General features: G+C 43.0%; 2 protein-coding genes across 2 annotated transcripts in view; one reads left to right on the top strand and one right to left on the bottom strand.

Moving 5' to 3' along the window:
• The first annotated feature begins 1,897 nt into the window (after positions 1–1,897).
• Positions 1,898–16,105, top strand: LOC119427422 (transcription regulator protein BACH2). Its single transcript, XM_037695036.1, has 5 exons — positions 1,898–2,071; positions 8,628–8,904; positions 11,770–13,017; positions 14,504–14,710; positions 15,628–16,105. The coding sequence occupies exons 2-5, from the start codon at positions 8,644–8,646 to the stop codon at positions 16,042–16,044; spliced, it is 2,133 nt and encodes a 710-aa protein (XP_037550964.1). The 5' UTR covers positions 1,898–2,071; positions 8,628–8,643; the 3' UTR covers positions 16,045–16,105.
• Positions 16,106–19,930: 3,825 nt separating this feature from the next.
• Positions 19,931–24,398, bottom strand: part of gja10a (gap junction protein alpha 10 a) — a 6,134-nt gene continuing 1,666 nt past the window's right edge. Inside the window, exons 2-3 of the mRNA XM_037695037.1 lie at positions 21,463–22,924; positions 19,931–19,969 (exon numbers count right to left, since the gene is read on the bottom strand). Of these exons, the coding sequence (XP_037550965.1) occupies positions 19,931–19,969; positions 21,463–22,887 (1,464 nt within the window). The 5' untranslated portion in view covers positions 22,888–22,924. The remainder of the gene's footprint in view (positions 19,970–21,462; positions 22,925–24,398) is intronic.

Raw genomic sequence — 24,398 nt, 5'->3', positions numbered from 1 at the left:
ATATATATATATATATATATATATATATATATATATATATATATATAACTAAAGATTAATCTAGAGAAATTGTTTGCTGAAATGGAAGAACAAGCCTAAATTAGAAGATGAAAGCAGAAAGAACACTTATTTGCTGAATTTGGTTTAAATAAGCAGAAATTAGAAAAAATTAGTAAATTAGCTATAAAAAGCTGAAATTAGCAAAAAATTGCTGTAATTGCAGAAAGAAGCTTAAATTAGCAGAAGAATGGGGAGAGCAGAAATGTGCTCAATAAGGCTGAAAGAAGAAATGAACACAAAAAGTGGAAAGTATCTGAAAAAAGCTGGAGGTAGCAAAAAATAAATAAAACAAAAACACCTGGAAGGTAGCTAAAAAAGCAGAAAAAAAGCTTAAATTACCAGAAGGAAGTGGACAGCACGTTTTTTGCTGAGATAGGCTGAAAAATGTTTAAATGAATGCAAAAAATGTGGAATTAGATGAAATGGCTAAAATTTGCATAAAAACAGCTACATAGTAGCTGAAATAGCAGAAAAAGCTGAAACTTGCAGAAATAAGCTGAAAGGAGCATAACAAGCTGACAAGTTGAAAGAAGTTAGAAGAAGCACAAACATTTTCTAGTTAGCAGAAATAATCTGAAAGGAGCACAAAAGAGCTGGAAAAACAGCTGAAAGTAGCTGAAAAAATGTCTAAATTAGGACAAGGAATCAAAGAAGCTGAACCAGAACAAAATGTGAAAGGAGCAGTAAAAGGTAAACAGAGCTAAAGATTTGAAGGATGTAAAATGAGCTCAATTCATTTCTGATGAGAAAAACATGGCAGAAAAGGCTAAACATTTCAAAAAGCTAAAGATGTACCAAAAAAAGTCATAGCAGGATTGTCCTGAAAGTTATGTATGTGGTACACGTGGTGTAAGAAGTCCATTTGATATATGATTTGTTGAAATAGCACAAACATTGTGGAACAGGACAGAAGCTAAAAAAGGTACAGAATAGGGATAGAAACTGCCAATAATAAATATAAACAGGATCACAATAGATTAAGATTAATTTTCTTATTTCGTTTCCACAACAGTTGAGTGGGATATACTGCCCTCTGCTGGACACAAATCGAAACTACACAGTACATTCAGAGTTTAAAAACACTTAGTAGTCTAATTTTAACAGCTAATAAACACACTGTATGCAGATTACTTAGAAGCTCAGTATCAACTAATAATCTGTTTATTTAATGGTTTTTACGTCTTACTCATGAAACTACTAGAGCGTAAAAAGGGTGAGACAGTAAAAGTTTTTATTTGTTTAAAACAAGCATTCTGGTTTTTCATCTAAAATTAAGTAAATTCAATTACAGATAAAGTGCACAAAATATAATGCTATGCTAGAGAATAAAGTTTCTGTTTAATCCGACTTAATCCCATCTGATCAGTCCAAGACAGTTTCAGAATTGCAGGAAATGTCTATTCTGGTTTTAAAAGATTTTTTTTTTTCAGCTGCGTGAGAAAAGTTTGAAAGTCACAGATCTGTAATCTGGAGAGCGCCGCGTTTATCACCGCCCAACAGCAGTGGGAATAAAATGGGATTCACAGCAACACAGATTATCACAGAATCGAGTGGTGTTTCCACGGCAACAGCATCAGTTTACCTCCTCTGCACACGTCACTTTAAACAGTCTGTCTCGGTTCTGCTCGGACAAGCTGTTGGCTCATCAGTTGGATCAGAACCAAACCCCCGAAGTGAAAGTTCAAAGTGCTGTCTGCTGCAGGTCAGACACTGACTGCTCATAGCTTCACAGAATCTCACGTAAAAAAAATATCTGAACTGTCTCTTTAATCTCGTTTTGCGCTTCAGTCAGAGATGAGCTCAGTGGAGGGTGGGGGTGGGGTGTGGGATGGGGGGTGTTGTTGTGAATGAGGGGGCAGCATGACGTCATTAAGCCGATGTCAACAGTGCTGCAGCTCCTGGACCAGTAAAGGAGCTTCATCAGCACCGTTGGACCCCCTGTTCGGGACCACCATGCAGACCGGCTGGGACCAGTGACCGGACCGGGACCGAGGACTCTCTGGAGGATCCGGTGAGTTTGAGGAGCGGCAGCTGCAGCTGCATGTGTTCTGGAGAGGGTGAGGCGGTTCGGCGCCGCTGCTGCTGCGTGTGGGTCGGTGTGTTTACGTCCCCGAGCCTGGCACGGGTCTGTGCACGCGCTTACGGTCACCGTGCATGGCAGCTGCGAGTCCAGTAAACGCGGTAGACTTGGTCTCTTTCAGCCGGGACTCGAACCTCTGCTCACGGGCGTGAGGACAAAGGAGGCGGCCGCCGCTCCACCCTCAGCCCGGGAACAAAGCGCCGAGCGCGGCTGCAGGTCTGACGGAACCAGAACCGCAGAACCATCCAGATCTCTGCTCAGCATCAAGCTTCCTATTTAAAGACTCGGATGTGGCGGCGTGCGCGTGTCGCACATTGCCGTGAACGCATGAGCTCTTTGTTTCCTCCTCTGAGCAGAAACTCCTCCATCTTCTGGAAACACCTCCAGCTTAAAGTGTCTGAAAACTGCTGTAAAGGCGCGCACTGCCAAACATGAAGTCAAACATTAAAAACAAGATCCTGAACCGCATGTGTCGTTTGAAGGAGTTTACACCGGCACTTTTACAGATATGTTGATGTGCAGTTTAGAAATGGGGGTACGCACTCAACGTAAACAAAGCATTTGGCTGAATCTGCATGTGGAAGCTTGAGTCACACGACTGGTTTAGGCTGTGAAACAAGAATGAACAGTCGAAGTTTTGGAGAATCTGCTGCTGAACGTGACAGAAAAAGAAAGAACGAGTAAGACGACGGTCAGGAATAAATATCAAGGATGAAGCAGGGCGGGGGAGCACTATAATCAGAGCCCAGCTTGTACTAAACTGATAATATTAAAGTGTGAACTGTTTTCAATAACTTCTTTGCATCTGGTCACAAATTTTACCTTCATTTCATTCGTAATATACTTATATCTTTCATTTTTGTATTCATGACACATCAGTATAAGAACAAAATCAGGTGAATTTGATTAATTACTTTTTAAATTTTTTTTGTCCCGTCTATAAGACTTTGCAATGAAACAACTGCGAGAATGTTCTCACCTGGGCACATTGACCCAATCACAGCTCGACGTCCAGGCTGGACCCAGATTAGATCAGGGTCTATTCAGAACGCTCATTTCTAGGCCTGTCACGATAACAAATTTTACTGGGCGATTAATTGTCTCAGAAATTATTGTGATAAACGATAATATTGTTTGAAATTTGACAATAATTAGTAATTATTCTCAAATTTACGAAGAAATGTTAATTATTTTGTGTGTAGTACCTTTTTTCGACACCCGGATGGCAGTGTAAGATTGTTTGAACTGAAGGATGGATAGTGAGGGAGCGAGCAGCGTGTCTCTAAGAAAAATGGGAGGGAGGCCCCTTGACGAGACATGGGCTGTCTCTCTTTGGTTCTCAAAATGGCGGACGCTCTGTGTGGTTTGAGCTCTTTAGCATAGCATTTTTCCCACAAAGCTTTTAATAAAAAAAAATCAGTAAACAAGTTCTCAGCTTGTTTTTGCAGAGAAAAACTTTTTAGACAAAGTCACGGGTTTCAATTGTGAATTTTGGAGCTTCGACAAGATGGAAGTTTTTTCCTGAGGTCGGCTTGTTTGCTTAGCTCGTAGCTTAGCTGCTTTTAACGATCCAAAAACACGATTTTGGATCGTTAAAATGGATTTTAAAGAGAAAGGGAGGAGTCAGTGAAGAGCATCAGAGTTGAGCTTTTTGTCATCCAGTGTCTTCAGTAGAAAGAGAGAGACACGAAGATAAAGCTGATGAATGAAAATGAGGTTGATAATTTTCATTTATCATGCGATTAATTGATTTATTGCAACAGGCCTACTCATTTCCATATTCTGTGTCCTAAAGCTGACTGAAAACACTGGAGTTGACCAGCGACGGAATTAGGGATGCACGGTATTATTGGCATGGTATCGGCTGATATTAGCGTTAAAGTTCAATATCGGACATTCCATTAAAATAACTTGCCGATATAAAAGGCGCCGTTTTTGCCTGCAGCGGCAGCACAACGTGATGACGTTGCAGCACAACGTGATGACATCACATGCGCCTACCTGATCTCATGGCGGAGAGGAAAATTCAAAATGTCGACGGTGTGGAAGTTTTATTTCTCGTTGGTGAGGATGTCGGATTCCAAAGATTTATATGGACTACGTTGAGCCTCGCTACATCGTCCCCAGTCTGAGATATTTTTCCGACATAACGTTACCTTAGTTTTGAGCCGTCATTTCCCACATCATTGAGAAAACTTTGATCTTAAAAAGGCTGTCCTTCATGCACAGGAGTGCAGAGGATCCCACACTGCAGCTATAGGAACCTGGAACAAGCCTCCACAAGTGAGACAGCATCACAGGTGACTAATGCTAATAAATAATATTTAACACTTTTCATTTAATGTAAGTTAAAGTGCTATGCATATCATATGGCTGTTACTGAATATATGTCACCAGCTCTTACAGCTGTTGCACATTTTTTGTAGCAAATAAGCCTAAATAAGAGGGTTATGTTCTGACAAAGGAACATATATTAAATATCGGCCAAAAATCCAATATCATGCATCCCTAGGTGGAATAATTATTTCCTGGATCATTAGTGGCAGAAATGGGTTTCCATATAAGCAAACCACTCAGGTATGGATGTCCATTTCTGCCACTTGTGAAAAAAAAGTCATAATCAGTAGGCATCTCAAAATATATGACTTAGCATCTCATAGATTTAACATCTTCTGAATTTTATTTTAATTTATTCATTTTTCTGCTTACGGCTGCTCCCTTCTTCTGCTTAAACGTGTCATAAACAAGTTTCCATACTGTCTGGAAAAAAATAAAATATTCTGTAATTTTCAGATTTTAAACTGACAGGAAGCTTCCTCAAAGAGAACTTCCTGTTTTATTTATTTTGTTTTATTCAGGGGTGTCAAACTCCGTTACAAAAGGCGGCCCAAATTGGAAAATGTTTTTCAAACCAAGGGCAAATTTCATTCAATGCATTAACTCCCGTCAGATACCCAACATCTTTTCTTGGTTGCAGGTTCCTCAACAAGAGTTTCATCGCTCTCGTTTGATGTTTTCTGCTGCTTTTTCTATGTGAAAAGCAAAGATTAAGGAACTTTTCAAACTGGCCAACTGTCATGAGGTCGGCACTAAACAAAGTCTGCTCAGTTTTTAAATAAAATGAGAAACAATGAAAATAGTTTCCTGTTAAAATAACACCTTGGGGGCCGGATAAGATGGCAACAAGGGCCATGCTCGGCACTCGGGCCTTGAGTTTGACACATGTGAAACTTTCCTCTTTGACATGAATGTTTAGAGCTGCGTGTGTGTGTGTGTAAATTACACTAAAGTTTGTGTTTATTGTGAGCAGATGCACTTTTTCAGGTTTTCCTCCAGAAACTGGTACAAAATAAAATCCTCACCTGATGCGAGACTTCACTGATTTCATGCTGCATCTGTTGCAGGAGAGCTTTTGTAGCACGAGGTGAGCAGAGACTAACCTGCAGAGCTGCAGTCAGAGACTCAATAATTACAAATGCAACTAAAGGAATGCATATCGCCCGCCGCCGTTCATGCCCGAGGTTCAGACTGAGATCACACGTTGAGAGATTATGGAGCTGAAGCTGTTTTGTCAAACCTTGAAAATATCATTACACTATTGTGCACAGTCTCATGTGATATTATGATATCTCATTTGTTAGCACTAGAGTATGTGGTGTATGTCTGTAAAATTGAGAGTTATAACCATGTTTGTGTTAATATGCTGGTTGACTCCAAACATGCATCCAGTCATTCCTATCTGAGAGTGTCGCTACAATTTGGCCTGTAGCTTGAGATATTTTGCTAACAGACAGGGTTGACACACTTCTGTTCAAATTTCTTCAGAACACCAACCGCGACTCATTTTGCGTCACTTTCTCCTGAAACCCGACGAGCCCGATCCACTTTCTGCTTCCTGAGCAGCCTGAAGGGATGTCAGATTGGGTTTTCCGAGCTGAATCCACCCAACACCGAGGTGAAACCGAACCCGTCGGGTCAGTCCGGACTCCTCTGCGGAGCTGTCGGAAGGATGAAGGTTCTCAGTGACCAGAGAGTTTAGGTATCAGGATCTCTGAGAGAGCTTCTCTGAACAAAGAGGAGAGAGATGTGATGGTGAGATGTTCGTCAGGGTCTCCTGAGGGAGGAGCAGCTAATGGATGTCGTTTCACATCTGCTTGTTTGGAGAAGTTCAACCAGCTGATGTCAGGAAGAAACTGAAGGTCCAGCTTTCTTGAAAGGAATGCATATTGCAATGTATAAGCATTCCTTTACAGAATTCTCCTTTTTAGTGTTAATTCTCCACGTTTCTCCATTTTTCATTGGGTGTGCATAGAAGATCTTTTCAGTTTAAGCTTAAAAGACATTTTGTATTCATCCAGTTGAGTTACATTGAATGTTATACTAGAAATCTGCTGTCCAACCTGCAGCAGCTGGTCAGATGGTCTGTGCGCTGCTGGACTTTATTTACCTCAGACACGCACGGACTAAAACAGCCCACAGGATGATGAAACCACCCGCAACATGTCGGTTAGAAAACCTCATGTTCATAACTGCAAGAGGAGAAAGCAGAAGAAGATTCAACAAAGGACTGTACGGCTTTTTTTGATCAGGAGATTTTTTTTGCACCCATCACATTTTCAAATTTCTCACAAAGGGAGACATGTGCATAGAATTGCACTGCCAACCAAATATCGTCTCGCTGCACACTGATGCACTTAAAATCTATCTTGAATCAAGTTTTATCCACTTATTTAGAGAACAAACTTGCCTATATTTATATAAATGAACAGCTGGAATAAAAATAATCTGAATAGCAAGCTGTCACAAAGGGAGATGTGTGCCTCAAACTGTGCTGCCAACCAATCATTGTCTCTCTGCATGCTGAGGCATAGAAAATCTAATTTAAATCAGGGTTAAATCATACAATTAGCGGGCAGACTTGCCTATATATATATAAACAAACAGCCAGGATAAAAATAATCTGATTATCAAACTCTCACAAAGGGAGATGTGTGCCTCGGACGGTGCTGTCAATCATTCATTGACTCTGCATGCTGACGCACGTATAAGCAATTTTAAATAAACATTTATTAATTAATTCAGAGAACGAACACACGCAGAAATCATCTGATTACTGTTTGATCCAAAACTTTTAAACAAGCTGTTTTAGTGCAGATAAAACACAGAGAGACGACTACAGAAATTATTTTTACTGCATTGTCAGTAAGTACTGCCTGAGTTTATTCTATGAAACAGGATATTAAAAAAAGCACCCATGAAACACCATGTGGGAGCCTTTAAATACCTCCAAATATCAACTTACTTTTTAAAATGCTAATTTAGTTATCAGCGAAGTTCGTGTTGCCCTTCCAAGAAGAAGGAGGACGTCCGGTGATTTTCAGGTGTTGCCTCATCACATGGCATACAGCTTGGACAGTGGAGTTTGTTTTCTTCTTCTCTCTCTGTGCACACTCACAAACATTCAACTCACCACAAGTGATGCCCTCTGGTGGCGCAAAAGTGCCACATACAAAGTGTAACCTTGAGGTTTTGGATATCTCCAAGTCTACGTACAGACTAAAGATCAATCTACTGCTTATAAACCAAACACAATAAAACAAACATATTGAGGGAAGTCCAGATTTTTAATTATAGCACTAAAAATTAACCTTTGCCACATTCCTAATAGAAATAGATGGGGTCAGAAGCCTTTGTCAACATCGTTTTGTGAATCAAAAGCCAACAGTTTTGATGGAAACAGAAACAGCTGATTGGTCATGTGACCAGTCATGTGATTATCAGTGAAGGTGTAAAGTTTGTTATTCTGCTGCTTCAATTTCAATAAAGTAAACTGACGGCCCGAGGAAGGCAGCAGATCATCTACACAGGGAGGAAGATGATGAAGATGATAGTGGTGGTTCCCTCTGATTGGTTGAGCAAATCTGACTCAGCACAGAGCTGCTGCTACGACACCCCCCCCCCCCCCCACACACACACACACACATACAAACCCCAGACAGACGGAGTGCTCTCTCAGCTGTCTGTGGAGGATTAATGAATCATAAAGAAGGAGCTCTGCCTGCAGTCTGAGAGCGGGGCTCTGAAGTTCTGGTTCTGGTTCTGTCCATCATCTTTATTCTTATGCTCCTGGATAGTTACCTCGGTCATTTCCATCTTATTTTACACACATTTACACATTGAATACTGTGGACTGAAGAGCTTGAGTTAATAACCATATCTATGCCGTCACAAGGCGGGTGATAATGTTTTTGTCAGAGTCTGTGTGTGTGGTAATTTGTTTGTTAGCAAAATATCTCACAAACCAGCAGATTTGAATAAATCTCTCTGAAAGTAATCCCTGGATGTACACCTACAGCCTAATTACTTTTGGAGTCAACACAGTTCAAGATGGCTACCAAAGCTATTAGTTTTGTGTGTTTTGTGTGGAGTTGGCCCAGTCTGAGTCCAGGTGAGACCTGACTCTGTCCCCCTCCTGTCCTCTGCACAGGGCGTTGAAGGAAGTGATGTCAGAGCGGCAGGATGGGGAGGCGGCGGCGCCCGTGTATGTGTACGAGTCCAAGGTGCACTGCGCCAACGTGCTGCTGAGCCTGGAGGAGCAGCGGAGGCGGGGCATCCTCTGTGATGTCACCCTGCTGGTGGAGGGCCGAGAGGTTCGGGCGCACCGGGCCGTCCTTGCCGCCAGCAGCAGCTACTTTCTGCAGGTTCTGCTGGGCCATGGAGGGTCACCAGGAGACACCGAACCTATCATCAGCCTGCCAGACAAGGTACAGGGCACAATGACCCTCACTCACAACATTCAGGTCACTGTATTTGTTCACCGTTTTGTTCTGAAAGACTGGAACTGTTACCAGAACTGGGCCAGAACTTCAGTCTCTTGTGCTGATCAGAAATGAGCTGTTGATCCTTTTGCTCCTTTTAGCTCGGTTTCAGTTCGGACCTGTTAGAACTGGACCTGGCGTTCCACAGCTGGACTCTGCAGGGTGTTTGTGCCCCAATGAGCAGGACTCGGGGTGGTGGTGGTCTGTAATGATGATGATGGCCCAGTTTTTCAGCTCTGAAGCTGATCTTCATCTGCCGTTCGACCCAAATCTGTCATATTGATTAATGAGTCTCAGAACCAGAAGGACACAGCACCGCAGCTCGGCTGTTCTGGGTGCAGAATCGGTGAAACTGGACTGAACAAAGCGTTCGGGTTTCATGGCTTTAGGATAAAATGTTAGCATTTATTATTTTTACTTTGGCAACAGGATATAAATTTGGAGTTCTGCTGATGGAATTGGACCTTTCCACTGTTAGAGATCAGTTTCAAGAGCCAACACGTTGTAGCTTGAATATTTCTCTGATTTTATTAGGTTTCATTTGCTGTTAAATATAATTAATAAAGGGATTTGACAATCCCATCCACTCTTACCAAACACAAGATTGGCTGCAAGTCAGTCAATTTTACAGATATCGAGCTCAGATTTGGTGTGGTAGTAGCTGGCAGTCATCCCCAACAGTTAATTTGAGCGCTAACAGATTGTGCAAGAGCTTTGCTTAAAAACGCGGCAAGCAAAGTGGCAGCTAATCCGCTTGCCTTCTGGGAATGCTTAACGACTTTAATGATTAGGTTCAGGGATGTTTTACAGTTTCGTCATGTCGCCAATCGTCTGTTGAAATTCAGAACGTCGTCTTCTGGAGGTTGCAACAATCTGCGAGGGCAGTGACATCACCCTGCAGCTCACCTGTGTGTTTGAGTTCACACGGAGGCAGGAAAACATGCAGGACTGAAACTGCTGCAGTGGATCCTGCAGAGCTGCTGTTTGTGTGTCTGGAAACATGCAGGTTGCTGATGTTAGCACAAACACACTTAGGTTACACACAGACACACACGTGTGCACACACACTGCTGACTGCAGGGAAGGAGGAGGAAGCTGAGGAGGAGGAGGAGTGATGAAGGCAGTGAGACAACGTCACACGTCACAATAAACTGCATTTTTCTGTAACTTGTGACGTGGAAACAAAGAAGGTAAAATAGAATAAAACGAGTGGAATTCTGAATAGAATGTAAAATAATGTAAGAATATATGCAAAACCTAAAATGAAAATATTAGTAATAAAGTATTCCCTATGTAAAATATAGTGTGCACAGTAATGTTTTAATGTGCAAACGCAGTATGTAACAGAGAAAGGCTTGTGTTTAAACTGAGGTTATATATGTGAAGGATCTTATTATTATATGTTTTAATTTTATATAAAGTATCTCACCATCATATAAAACATAAGACAAAGTGGCTCTCGTGTCTGCTCAGTAAGATCGATATAGCGAGTTTTACAGAACCCTGACATGCTCCATGTTCTTTGTGTCACTGCAAACTACCACCGGAAAACAAACAAACAAACAGACAAACAAACAAACAAATTGTAGTACTGGTTGCCCAGTTCTAAAAAGAGTCTCAAAAGTGTTGGGATGTGTGAAACGTAAATTAAAAACAGAAAACAATAAATCTCATGAACTCATTTTATTCACAGTGAAACACAGAGAACATGTTAATGGTTTTGAGTTTATATGAATGATTCATGATGAGCTTTAGACTGAGAAGTCAGTGCATAAGGGCCTTTAGAAAGTCTGGATCTGTCAGAAGTAAAGACGGGCAGAGGTTCAGCAGTATGTCTAAAACTAGTGGAGCAATTTCAGAATAAAGTTTCTCAATGAAAGACTTTTAATCTCCATCTTCTTCAGTTCCTAATCTCATCGACAGATTAGAAGATGCTGTAGAAATCTAAGCTCAAAGGACGAGGCTGAAGGTCGATAATGGATGGTCGTGATCTTTGGGCCCTCAGGGGCCACTGCATTAAAACAGGCCTGGTTCTGTTCTGGGCTCAGGAACACTTCCACAGATCCTTGTCTGTAAACACAGTTCACCCTGCCGTCAGCAAATGCTGATTAAAGCTCTATCAGGCAAAGAAGAAGCCAGATGGGAACACCATCCAGAACCGTCTTCTCTGGACCAGAGCTCATTTCAAATGGACTGAGGCAAAGTGCAGAACTGTTCTGTGGTCAGACGGTCCAAATCTGAAGTTCTGTTTGGAAACCACCAACATCATGCCCTAGAGTAGAGGAACCACCCAGCTTGCAGCACACAGGTCAAAATTTTGCCTCTCTGATGGTATGGGGGTGCATTAGTACCTCCAACATGAGCAACTTACACATCTGGAAAGACTCCATCAATGCAGAAAAGTATCCATACATTTTAGAACATCTGCTCCACCCAGCAGAGAAGCTCCAGGACTGAAGGACAGCTAGAGTCCTCCATCAGACCAGAATTGGACACCGTTCCCTCCAAAACCTCCACCAACTGGTGTCCTCAGGTCCTGGACCTTTACAGACTGTTGTTAAAAAAAGAGGGGATGCTTCGTTCAGTTTTTATTTACATTTTACACAACAGACCAATTTTTGAAATTGTGTTTGTCAGTAGACTTCAAATATCTCCAAATCATTTCTCATCCTTAGCAGAAACAATGTGATTATAAACCATCTGCTCTGATTTTAAGGTTGATGATGCAGAATTTATTCACCTGTAAATAAACGATTTGTTCTGAGTTATCACGTCCATCATGGCTGATGTTGAAACTTGTTTTCTCTGCAGGTGACAGCCAGAGGTTTTGCTCCGCTGCTTCAGTTTGCCTACACGGCCAAGCTGGTGTTGAACAGAGAAAACATCCACGAGGTCATGCTGTGCGCGGACCTACTTGGCGTGCACAATTTGGAGGATTCCTGCTTTCAGTTTCTCCAAGCTCAGCTACAGAACGACGGACAAGACGTCAACAACGGTGAGGTGGAATACAGTGATGAGGACACTGTCTTTTCTGAGGACGTTTGCTCTTCAGAGATGAAGCAGCAGTCCAGTGACGGCGACGACGCACCACTGCCCATTGAGCCTCCAGGGTGTCCCGAATCCTGGAAGTACCAGGTCTGTGACGACAAACGCAATGAAGAGACTCAACATGCCAACCCGTCATTGGACAGCTCAGAACCAGAAGACGACAGTGCTGCTTCCCAGACGCTCCTCACCCCCTCCAGGATCAAGGAGGAACCCTTTCTGTTTGAGGGTGCAGCACATGAGAGGAATGGCTCCAACCCAGAGTTTGGCACAGAGGAGGTTCTGGAGATGGAGCTGGAGGTGGAAGGCGTTCCGGTGCTAGCTGAGCCCTCTGCCGGCCAGGATTTAGCCTCGTCCTGCCTGCGTTCATACCTTCAGCAAGGTGGTCTAGATCTCAACAACATGTCCAGCAGAAGCATTCAGGAGCTGATCACCAACCGGCTGTGGAGTAAGGGGGACTTCCTGAGTCAGGCTGACTTCAAGACCAACAACAGGGACATGGACTGGTCCAAGACCTCCTCCTGCCAGCAGGAAGGGGAGCTCGACAGATGCTCCGTCATTTTCTCCGCCGGTGATCGACGCTCCTCGGCTCATTCTTACGTGGACGAGAAGATTCAAGACGAAGTGTCCACCCTGATGCAGGAGGAGACTCCACCCTCTGGTCCAACATCTCTCACCAGATGCCCCATTGCCATTAGCTCTCCAGTACCATCCGAACCCAGAACCCTGTCTTCCAGCTCCTGCTCCTCAGTCTCTTATCCAGATGAAGCAGCCAACGGTAGCTCGCTGTCCAGCCTGCCCTTTGACCTCGCCTCGTTCGAACAACCGCCTCGCAGCCTGGTTCAGATGGTCAAGGCCCAGACCCCCCTCAGCAGAGAACTGGTCTTCTCTCAGGACTGCACCAAGATCAAAAGCGAGCAGGGCTTTGGTACCAGCGGTGGAAACTCAAGTGACGAGTCTGGCTCGTTCTCAGAGGGCGACAGTGAAGGTGGTGTCAGAGTGTCTGGTCCCGAGGTCAGTTCGGTTCTTCATCTTTATCTTCTCTGTGTTGGCATTACGGTCCGATTCCTCCAAACACTGACTGTGTCTGGTCCCTAATAGTTTTATTCTTTACAAATCACAAGAAGAGCAGCGTAGACGTCCTTCTGTCCTGCAGATCAGAACTTTCTTTTAGTTCTGTTGTATTTAAAGTGTGTCACTACATCATCTGTTCAGTGTTTCTGTGTGCTTGACCCAGTTAGAACACCCCGGTTCCCTGCAGGCAGGTGGTTCTGTCCACGTTCCCCCTGCCACTTGTCAGGAACTGACCTAGCATCCCTTCAGAGGGTCCACGGAAACGGTGGCTTTCTTCCTCTTTTTTTTTTGCAGCAATTATTTTAAATAGAAAAAAGACATTTTCTGTGAAAAATTAATGTGAACACCGAACGACTTCTGCTGAAGAATTAAACGTTCCACCCTTTGTGATACCACTGTAACCTCTTCAGGTTCTGCAAAGCGCTTGATTTTACTGACCAATACAATCAAACAGCACATTCTATTATATATAATTTACACATTGTATACAGTACTTATGGACAATAAGTGTTTCAAGGGCAGTGAAGGGGTTTGGTGTCTGGCCCAAGGGCAGTTAGCATGTTGTGAGGGCTGGGGATTGAACCCGTGACCTTCTGATTGGACGAAAATCTCTCTACTGCTGTGTAGACCAGTGGCGGCGGGTGGAGTTTTATTCAGGGGGGGCTATAACTCCAAAATAGACATATACAGTATATATATTCACCATCTCAATGTACCTTCAATTTAAATGCTTCATTGTTAACATTAGGAGCTAGTTACATTATATTATGAGCCACTGGAATTATGCAATAGTGGTAACGGTTTGCCTTTGAGAAAAACTTAATAAACGTCTGAGCAAATTAAAGATTTTGTCCAACAAAACAGCTTAAAAAATGTTTATGAGTGTAGATGCTTTATTATTTATTTTTCACGATAAGACAGACAAGTAGAAGTTTGGTCTTTTTTCTAGCAGGTAAAACTACAGTAATTAATTACAGAGCTTTATTCTGTTCGTTTCGTTTATAGTACCTTTTAAGAAATGAGTCTTGTTATCTTAATTTAAAACTTCAAGAAGGTTTTGAAACTCTGGATAAGTTTTATTTAGCAGAAGGAGCAGAAGTGGCTCTTGATAGTAGAGGTTGCAAATAAATGACGTCCCAAACAATAATAGTAACAGTGTAATACTGCCCCCTGCTGGATGTAATGCCACATTACACACACCTGCCTCATCTGACGTCACTGAGACCTTCTCAAGTTAAACAGACATGTTTACACTGGTTTTATCTTTTAAAATCCAAATTACAGCCCACCTTTTTAAATTACCAACAGAATTTAAAGTTCCTAAAGATCTGAAGCTAACTGAGATAATTGTACGTGTTTGTTGTAAACATTATTCCTCTCTAAGTTCAGGAACCCATAAAGTTTGTACCTGTACGATCCTTTTCAGGTGAAGCTACCCTTCCCCGTGGCTCAGATCACCAACCTGCCGCGCAACGACTTCCAGATCCTCGTGAAGATGCACAAACTGACCTCGGAGCAGCTGGAGTTCATCCACGACATCCGGCGGCGCAGCAAAAACCGCATCGCCGCCCAACGCTGCCGTAAGAGGAAACTGGACTGCATCCAGAACCTGGAGGGCGAGATCCGGAAACTGGTGCGGTTTAAAAACACACACTCACACCAACACCAGAGGTGACCACACGGTTCTGGTTAAAACCTCAGAAAGGTTCTTCTGTGAGACAGATGGTTCTGAGTGGCAGCCATGATGAGAGCTGGTCTCCTCGAGGAAACGCTGGAGGCTCCTTTAGGAAAGGAGACAAGTCTGTCCCACAATGCATTGCAGCTGCATCAACGTACACTGCAACGCTCCATTCAGTCGTTCTGTCAGAGTCACAGATACAATAAGAGTTAACAGAGGGTCCAGAACCACCTGGTGGAACTTCAGAACCTTCTGAGTAACTTCCTGGCTGAACTCCAGAACCTCCTTAATGAAACTTAGAACCTCAAGTGCAAAACAACCTCCTGGTTATACTTGAGAACCTCATGCGTTAAAGCCAGAACCTCCAGGTTGAATTCCAGAACCTCTTTAATGAAACTTAACCTCAAGCGTAAAATAACCTCCTGGTTGAACTCCAGAACCTTCTAGTTGAACTCCAGAACCTCCTGGTTGAACTCCAGAACCTCCTGGTTGAATTCCAGAACCTTCTTAATAAAACTTAGAACCTCAAGAGTAAAATAACCTCCTGGTTATACTTGAGAACCTCATGAGTTAAAGACAGAACCTCCAGGTTGAATTCCAGAACCTCTTTAATGAAACTTAACCTCAAGAGTAAAATAACCTCCTGGTTGAACTCCAGAACCTCCTGTGTTAAATCCAGAACCTCCTAGATGAAAGCCATACGTTCTTGATTGAACTTCAGAACTTAAGTGAAAGGCAGAACCTTTTGGTTGAACTTCAGAACCTCCTGATTGAAAGCCAGAACTCCGTTTGACAGTCAGAACCTGTTTGTGACCGTCAGACCCAAACACCCCTCCATGCAGAACCTGACTCTGTGCTTCTCGTGAATGCAGGTGTTGGAGAAGGAGAAGCTGCTGAGCGAGCGGAACCAGCTGCAGCTCTGCATGTCGGAGCTGTGGCAGAACCTCTCCTTCCTCTCGCAGCAGGTCTGCAAGGAGGTCCGGGGCGGCCAGCCTCCACCTGTCTCCACCAGTATTGACCTGACGTCTGAGTCACCGTCAGCCTGTTCGGATCAGAACTCTGTCCGGGCCGGGTCACTCCGGTCACAGCTAGGCAAGACCAGGAAGGGCTCTGAGCATCTGGGTGACAGGCAGCCGGGTCTGGAGCTGCCGGGTCGGGGTAAGGTGAACCAGAAACTGGTTCTGGGATCCACTGAGGAAGTCTGTAGCCCCACAGTGACGACGGATTTCTGTCAGGAAATGACTCAGAAGTGCAGAACGGAGGAGCCGAACTCATCGGACCCGTCCTAAACCAGAACTCGTCCTCAGTTTCTGTAAACTTTCGAGTATTTTGCCCTTTTTTAAATCACTGACACACTTTTTGATTCATCAGCAATACTGGAGGGCAGGAGAGCCTTGGACCAGGGCATCTAGACTGGTCGGGTTTTGGTTCACAACCTCTGGCAGCTTCTGGAACATTTTCTTCTCCGGTTCTGCTGCTTCTCAGAGTTTTAACTCAGGAACTGTACAAAATGTTCCGTCTTCTCCTTTTTAACACAGAACTTTCAGCTCTGCCTTTAGTTTCTTGTCGTATTAAACTTTGGGTCCACCTGGCTTTTCTGCTGTTCCTTTCCTGGGTTTAGCAGGAACTGTTTAACATCAGAAACACGACAGAGCTTTAGGAGGTGAGGAGGACTTTGTAAAGTTCTGAAACGGTTCCGTCACGCCCCGCATCGCCTCATTTGTTCAAGTTTTTAACTAAAATTCTCTGAAGTGGTTTAATTTTCTGTGGCGACACCCAGCAAAGTGTTTTTATTCAATTTATCAGAGGGAGAAACTTCTCATTTCAGACAGAAAACTTGTTAGATCGAAACTATCAACACATTGATAAGTAGACACAAGAATGGAACATGGAAGTTGAAGCCAAATCACAAAGAGCGGCTCCTGCAGGACAAGTTTCAGTTCAAGCTGATTAAAACAAATAAACCACAAATCAGATATTTTCCCAAGTAGTTCTAATGATTTTCGTGGTTCTTACCTCTCTCGTATGTTTAAATATCCATTTTCTAATATGTTTAGTTGTAATTAGTTATTTGATGCTTGTTATCGCCAGCAACTGAAGGCAAAAGGGCAGTAATGAATTTGCTCGCACGTTCCTAATCAGCAGAATCTGATTTCAGTTTGACTTGAATACTGGTCCAGTTCAGAGTTGAATCTGGTCTCAGGTCTGAATAGATTCATGTGTCAGAGCAAAGTGAATTCAGTGGTTCCGAACCCTAGTCCTTGAGGAACACCATCCTGCAAGTTTTAGTTGTTTCCCTGCTCTAACACACCCGATTCAGTGGTTTAATTAATTCCTTAAGTCAGGCAGAAGCCTGGTAATCACAAACAGAGAAACAACTAAAACATGCAGGATGGTGTTCCTCAGGGACCAGGGTTCGGAACCACTGAATTCTAAGTGTCAGATCTGAGTAGAATCTGGCATAAAAATATGGGAAAACTGGTATCAGATCTGAGTGGATTCTGGTCTCTGTTCTCAGTAGAACATGTTCTCAGTTCAGCCTGGAATCTGTTTTCACATCTGAATTGATTACGCTGATTTGAATCTAAAACAAACTCTTTGCTGCTCTGACCCCACTTCACTTTAGGATTCTCATATGGTGTAAATTTGTTGGAACCCTGAACAGAAAATCAATTCTTTCTGACAAACCCGTTCCTCTAATGGCGTACAGTTTGAGGTCCAAGCTCCAAACAAATGCTCGGGCACATTATTGATCGCCGAGATGCCAAATTCATGTGTTGAAACGTCGATGCGGGGGCACGTGGCTGCGGAGAGTGCCCCTGCTGTTCTGTCAGATCCACGCTGCAATGTGTCCCTGATGCCCGCCGCGGGGTCACAAGGTCACCGTGGACGCCTTCATTAGCTCAGATATCAGCGGAGATCTGAGACGAACGAGATCGTTAACGGACGAGCTCTTAAGCTCGTTTTTATTTATTCTGACTCTCGTTGAATCGAGAGTCAAAAAAACTTTGATTTTTATGGACATTATTCGTTGATGTTGCATCATTGTTGTTGACAACTTTATGAAAATAAGCTTTTGTTAATGAGTTTTAATGTTCTGTGGCTGTGAGGATGTTTACAGTTTAGTGGTTTAATGTGTGTGGTTTATTTTTTATTTTTTAAAAGCCTAACATTTCAGTCTAAAAGCTGTTTTCACGTGTTCAGTGAGAACAAATGAAAATCTTCAAGGTGCAGCTAACGTTTCTGCCTTCCAGGTTATTTTAGGCCAACTGCTGAGTGATGTAAGCAGCGATGTGATCGACTGGGAATGATGCTGCAGCTCTAACAACCAAAGCACACCCCCTGTAAACACAGAGAGATCCTACTGTCACATACATGAATAATCATTAAAATGCAATCTAAACACTTAATGACAACATAATATCTGCTAAAAATACACATAAAAGGGATGAGAAACGAAACCCACTCATATATACAGTTTATAAATCTGTAACAGTCTTGGATCAGGTTTTGGCTTTACAGAAATAAGAATTGTATTTATTTGATTGATATGTTGAGCTTATTTAAGGCTTAACACTTTTAAAGCAATAAGAAGTCAAAGAAAATCACCTTTTGTTTATTTGATCTGTATTTTTTGCTTTTGGGACCAAATTGATGCTATGCATCGTTAAAAAAAAATGATTTGAAAGATCAATGTAAAACCAGACTCTGATGGTTTTCTGCTGGGCTCTGATTCGTCTAAAAAAAGACAAAGTCACAGAACAGAGTTAAAATCACAAAAGACGGCCATATTGACCCCGTGTCTCATCATCGAACGGTCAGTGTCACATGACTTCATCACATGATTAAAGAAGCCACATTACATGACGTCATTACTTGAGTAAACCAGCCATGTCATGACTGAAAGAATTTCGTCGCCCGACTGTCACATGACTGAATACGCCTCAGATTACTGACTGAATGAGTTGGTGATTCAATTCACTGAATGAGTCAGTGATTCAGTTCACTGAATGAGTCGGGGATTCAGCTCACTGAATGAGTCGGTGATTCAGTTCACTGAATGAGTCGGTGATTCAATTCACTGAAAGAGTCGATGATTCAGTTCACTGAATGAGTCGGTGATTCAGTTCACTGAATGAGTCGGTGATTCAGTTCACTGAATGAGTCAATCATTCAGCTCACTGAATGAGTCGGTGATTCGGTTCACTGAAAGAGTTGGTGATTTGGCTCACTGAAAGAGTTGGTGATTCGGCTCACTGAATGAGTCGGGGATTCGGTTCACTGAATGAGTCGGTGATTTGACTCACTGAACAAGTCAGTGATTCAAATCACTTCCGGTCATCCTGTAGCTCCGGAGCCCAGATCCTTTGATGAAACTAGATCTTTCAGGTAAATTAGAACAGGACACAATGATCATCAGAGACACGACGACAGATTAAAACAACTGACTGATGTTCTGAGTATCAGGTTTGAATTCTGCAGCTGAACGGACCTTTCAGAACTGACTAACCTACAAACCTCAGCATTCTTCCTGTGTAACAGACTCTTGTCTTTCTAACTTCTAAACTTCTTTGTATTTGCAGGTTTTTAGTATTTTTTACATGTTTTGTGGAACTGAAAGATGATTGTTATCTGTAGTTTTAGCTTTTCTTTCTTTTTTAAAATCTTTGAATGGAATTTTTTTCTGGGTTTTGTAAAAACTGAGCAACATGTCACATCCTGTTTATTTGATAAGAAAACATTCTGGGGAAGAAAAAAAAACAGTTTTTGTTGAGAAATAAAGCATGAGGACTTTACAGTGTGTCGCTGGTGTTCTGTTAAATATATTCAGGTTGGTTGTTTTGTAAAGAAGTGTTTTTAATCTGAATAAAACAGCAAGATTCTCATAAAAACAGCTTTACAGAGACTGAAATCTGAGTCAGATTTGCATAGTCTTTAAAATTTTCACAGCTTTGTGTCTCTGGTTTCGTAAAACCGTCCGTTTGGCATTGAAAGGCTCGTGCAGCCGCTGTAAGGTGCTTCGAAACTCGGCTGAGAGTGGACTGCCTCATCATGGCTGCCCGATTGATCCTGGCTGCCTGATTGATCCTGACCCCATGTGACTCGCTCGGAGAATCGAAGTATCACTGATACAGTTTCTCTGTTTGTGTCCGAGCTGCCGAAGGACCCAACGCCTCACTTCTTCATGATGGAGGAGATATCCAGGAACATGCTCTGGAAGAGACAAACAGATTATATGACTGATTTTAACACCTCATGAGCAGATTTATTAGTTTATATTCTGTGAAAATTGCTTTTTAACAGCCTCTTTCCCCTTAAAGAAATATAAATTTAAAATTAATGGAGATGAATAGGACCGGCAAAAGTGCTTTGGGATCACAGATAAATGTTATAACTATTCGTGGAAGTCCTCTCCATGTTTTCTGATTGTCAAGCAGGAGCTCAGAGAACAGATGTTTTTGTTTTGAACTGTTGTCTATATCAGGATCTGTTTTAATGTTACTCTAAAACCTAATATAAGATGTTTTTGCAGACAAACCATAATGGAGGAATTGCAGTGTGATGCTACAGGTGTGTTATCTCACACCTGATGACTGTTCAGCCTCCTTATCTACAGTGTTTTACTGTCCTGGACCAGTTCTGCATGGGACCCTGCTTAAAGACTGAGGGACGAGTCAATCGAGAATAAATCTGAGCTTGTTTTACTCAGTGTTGTAGTTTGAAGAGGTTGAGCTGAATATTGAAGGATCCAGTATATCTCAACTGTTAGGGACTGGTTGGAGACTCAAATTTGACTCAGTATCGTGAGAAAATAATGTTGCGATTTTGCTGTAATTGTCAAGCGATCAGTGAGACACATTTTGCAGGGCTGATTAAATTTCCAGCTTATTTTTTTTTAGCTTTCTAAAGTGTCTTGAACCCTTCTGGATTTCATCTTGGGCGTTTCCACACCGTCTCGAGTGCTATAGCTGTATTTTGACACCTGCAGAGAGCTCTTCTGATATTAAACATCTGAGGTTATAGAATATCCACATTAAAAACCCACATTGATAAGTAATTATTTAAAATCAGATCTAAATCTGCCTGGGATGCTGTCACAGTGGGTATAAAGTTTGTTGATGTGGGTGGAGTTTCATGAAATAATGTGCACGGCCAAGAACGCAGTTTTGCGAGCTGTGATTGTTGCAACAGATTGTTTGCATAATTTATCACAATACTGGGTCAAGTTCGAGTCACCAAGTAGTCTCTGATAGTCACAGCCCAGTGAGATCGAACCTGAAGGAGAATTTGTGTGAATGACACAAACCCCACAGAGGTGAGCAGTTTAATGTCCTCACCTAACCTACCGAGACCCTATAGGTCTCATGTTGTGATGTGTCTGTTCAGAGCTGACAGTGAAGTTCAGACTGATTTGGTCTCACTGAGAACAGTGATGAACAGAAAGCACAACTCTCTTTTTTAGTAAAAGCAGCTTATTTTCCTCTTCACTCTGCAGCTCCAACAGTTCTGAATGTAGCAGACAGAAAACGACTCCATCACCGTTTGCGTGAGTCATCATCAGACTGACTGTAACTGTTTGTTGTATTTATGCCTAAACGATTAAAAATTTTATTTTCCAGCCCTGATTAAAGCTCTGCTGCAGGATAAAGTGCTCTCAGATGATCCAGCATCACCTCCTGTGGTTCAGGACCAGGATCTGTACCTACCATGGACATCCTTCGGCCTCCGGCGGGCGGCATCATGGGCATGTCTCCCTGCAGTGAGCAGAGCTCATCTGACTCCTCTGAGCTGTGTAAGGAGGGGCTGGTGGAGCCAGTCATGGATGACAAGCTCTCGGATGGAGGCCTGGTCATGAAACTGGTCCTCCTGGGGTTGGGGTTTTGGAACTGGCTGATTGTGGACTCTCGTCTGTTGTCTTTAAGGGGGTCCCTGATTGCTCCGGGTCTTAAGGTGCTGCCAGGCAACAGTGTGTCCAAATGCCCTGGCTGGGAATGCTCCTCGTGGGGTTCTCCTTGGCTTGCTATGTCCTCCTCTACAGTGGACATGGCAGAACTCCAGCCTGGATGGTGGTCCATCATGACTGTGTGGACCTCTGGATTCTCTCTGGTTCGGAAGATTTGGGTCACACAGCTGTCCTCAGACCTGAATGGTATCCTTGCTTGTGGGCAGATGTACCCGGTCTGGCCCAGATGAGCCAAGCTGTTGTGCCTCACTGGCTCGTGGCCGACTTTAAGCCCACCACTGTAGTAAGGAGGTTTCATGTCCGCCTCCTGAATCACTTTGAAGGTCTGAGTCAAAGGTCCGTTGTGAGGGGAAACGTTGCTCATCACACAGAGCTGCGGCAAGGAGGACTTCTTCTTGGACCTGTAGATCAAGCTGTCGTCCTCCATGTACCTGTCTCCATACAGAGTCTGTTTGATTTTGCGCACACCCAGGTGGAGTATCTCCAGAATGTTCAGGAAAAGTGACACCCCGGCGATGATGATCATGAAGATCATGAAGATGGTTTTCTCTGTGGGCCTGGAGATGTAGCAGTCCACACTGTTGGGGCAGGGCAGCCTCTCGCATTTATACAGCGGCTCCAGGTGGACTCCATACAGGACGCACTGGCCCAGGATGAAGGAGACCTCCACCACAGAGCGAGTAAGGATATGGATGATGTACGTTCTCAGCAGGGAGCCTCTGAGAGGAGCTTTCTTCACTTTCTTCTGCTCCTCCAGTCTCCTCAGCTCTCTCTCCACGCGTTTATGCTCCTCCAACGCCTGCTCTGAATCGTCTAGCTCCTCCTTCAGCTGGATCCGCCGCCGGTGACGCTCCTTCTCCAGCGTTCGGATGCAGTAGAGCGCGTGGCCCATGTAGACCAGCGAGGGTGCAGACACGAAGATGACCTGCAGCACCCAGAAGCGAATGAGCGAGATGGGGAAGGCTCGGTCGTAGCAGACGGTCTTGCAACCCGGCTGGTCGGTGTTGCAGACAAACTCTGACTGCTCGTCATCCCAGACGTCCTCTGCAGCTGCTCCCAGGATCAGCATGCGGAAGATGAAGAGGATGGTGAGCCAGATCTTCCCCACGATGGTGGAATGGATGTGGACCTCTTCTAGGATGCTGCCCAGCAGGTTCCAGTCCCCCATGGTCAGCCTTTCACCACTTCACTGCCACATACTTGAACTGAGGAGACACAGATAGAGCTCATTAGACTCAACGGTACAAGGTGACACATTTAAATGGCAAACCAAAGTTTACTGGGTCCACATTATTTCTGCAGTTGCACTAGGATCAATGAAACACACGGACTACAAAAGAAACAAGCTTTTAATCTGAAAGATGAGCTACAGTGTCCAGCTTCAAAAGTGGCACACTTTATCTGATTTATTATGCGGGGAAAAGTTTGAAAACTCTTTAATTAGTCAAGATTTTTAAAATCAGATTGTTGTTGAAGCAACAAAAGAGCAACATCAGACTCCTCTGAGAACAGAGGAGTCTGATGCTTCAAAACTGAAACTGTTAAGGCCTCAACTATATTTCATATAATCCAACTAAATATATATATGTATATATGTATGTATATATATATATATATGTATGTATGTATATATATATTATTCATTCATTCAACCTTTATTTATACAGGTTAATCCTATCAATGAGTCTCGGGGACTCATTTACAAAAGAGACCTGATTTTAACAACAGTGGACAACAAAGACAACAATAGAAAAACATAAAGGATGCGTACAAATTGAGATTTTTTTTTAACAAGTGAAAATAAAATGGTATTTAAAAGAAAACGTAACAAAAAACAAACAAACAAACAAAAAAAACCCCAGCTAGGATGTAGGCCGGTGTAGAAAACTAAAAACAGTCTGCACTGATTTTTGCCAGGAACTTAGCAGATGTTTGAAGCCACTTAGAGAGGTCAAGTTTGAGAACTTCAGATCTTTTTGCAAGATATTCCAGGAAACAGGAGCGGAGTAGGAGAAGATCCTTTTGCCAAGTTCAGTTCGCACTGGGGGAACACTGCAGGTAATAATGTCCTGAGAGCGCACGCTGTAGCTGCACTCACACAGAGACATGTAGGAGGAGATGTATGAAGGCAGCAGACCAAGAAGTGATTTAAAGATGAAAATGAACCAGTGAGAGAGTCTGCGTGAAGTTAATGATGTCCAGTTAACCAGTGAATAGTGCAGTGGTGGGTACGGTAGTTACAGCCTGTTATGAAACTTAGCGCACCATGATAGACAGCATCCAACATCTGCAGGGTGCTTGTAGCGTTCATGTAAATAATGTCACCATAGTCAGTGGAGGGAAGGAAAGTCACAGTTACAAGGTGTTTCCTAGCATTCATAGTTAGACAGGATCTGTTTCTGAAAAAGAAACCCAGTTTAACTTTCACTTTCCTTACTAGGTTTTCCACATGGAGCTTAAAAGAGAGATGTGAGTCGACCAAGACATACAAATATTTATAGGAATCAACAAGCTCAATAAGGACACCATTTGAGGATAAAATCAGAGGAAGAACTGCTGGAACCGACTTCCTGTTTGAAAAAAATCATCCCTTTGGTTTTGCCGGTGTTTAGAACAAGTTTGAGACGGAATAAATCTGACTGGATGATGTCGAAAGCAGATTGCAAAAGCTGGAAAACC

The sequence above is a fragment of the Nematolebias whitei genome, chromosome 21 (assembly GCF_014905685.2).
Source record: "Nematolebias whitei isolate Nwh7 chromosome 21, NemWhi1, whole genome shotgun sequence".
NCBI lineage: Eukaryota > Metazoa > Chordata > Actinopteri > Cyprinodontiformes > Rivulidae > Nematolebias > Nematolebias whitei.
The sequence above is the reverse complement of the archived record's forward strand: the minus strand, read 5'-3'. Positions and strand labels throughout refer to the sequence as shown.

Bases quoted from the DNA above. Each gene is read 5' to 3' on its own strand.
- LOC119427422 (XM_037695036.1), top strand. From the start codon at position 8,644: ATGTCAGAGCGGCAGGATGGGGAGGCGGCGGCGCCCGTGTATGTGTAC. The intron at 8,905-11,769 runs GTACAGGGCACA...TTTTCTCTGCAG, and splicing joins TCATCAGCCTGCCAGACAAG to GTGACAGCCAGAGGTTTTGC. The intron at 14,711-15,627 runs GTGCGGTTTAAA...TCGTGAATGCAG, and splicing joins AGGGCGAGATCCGGAAACTG to GTGTTGGAGAAGGAGAAGCT.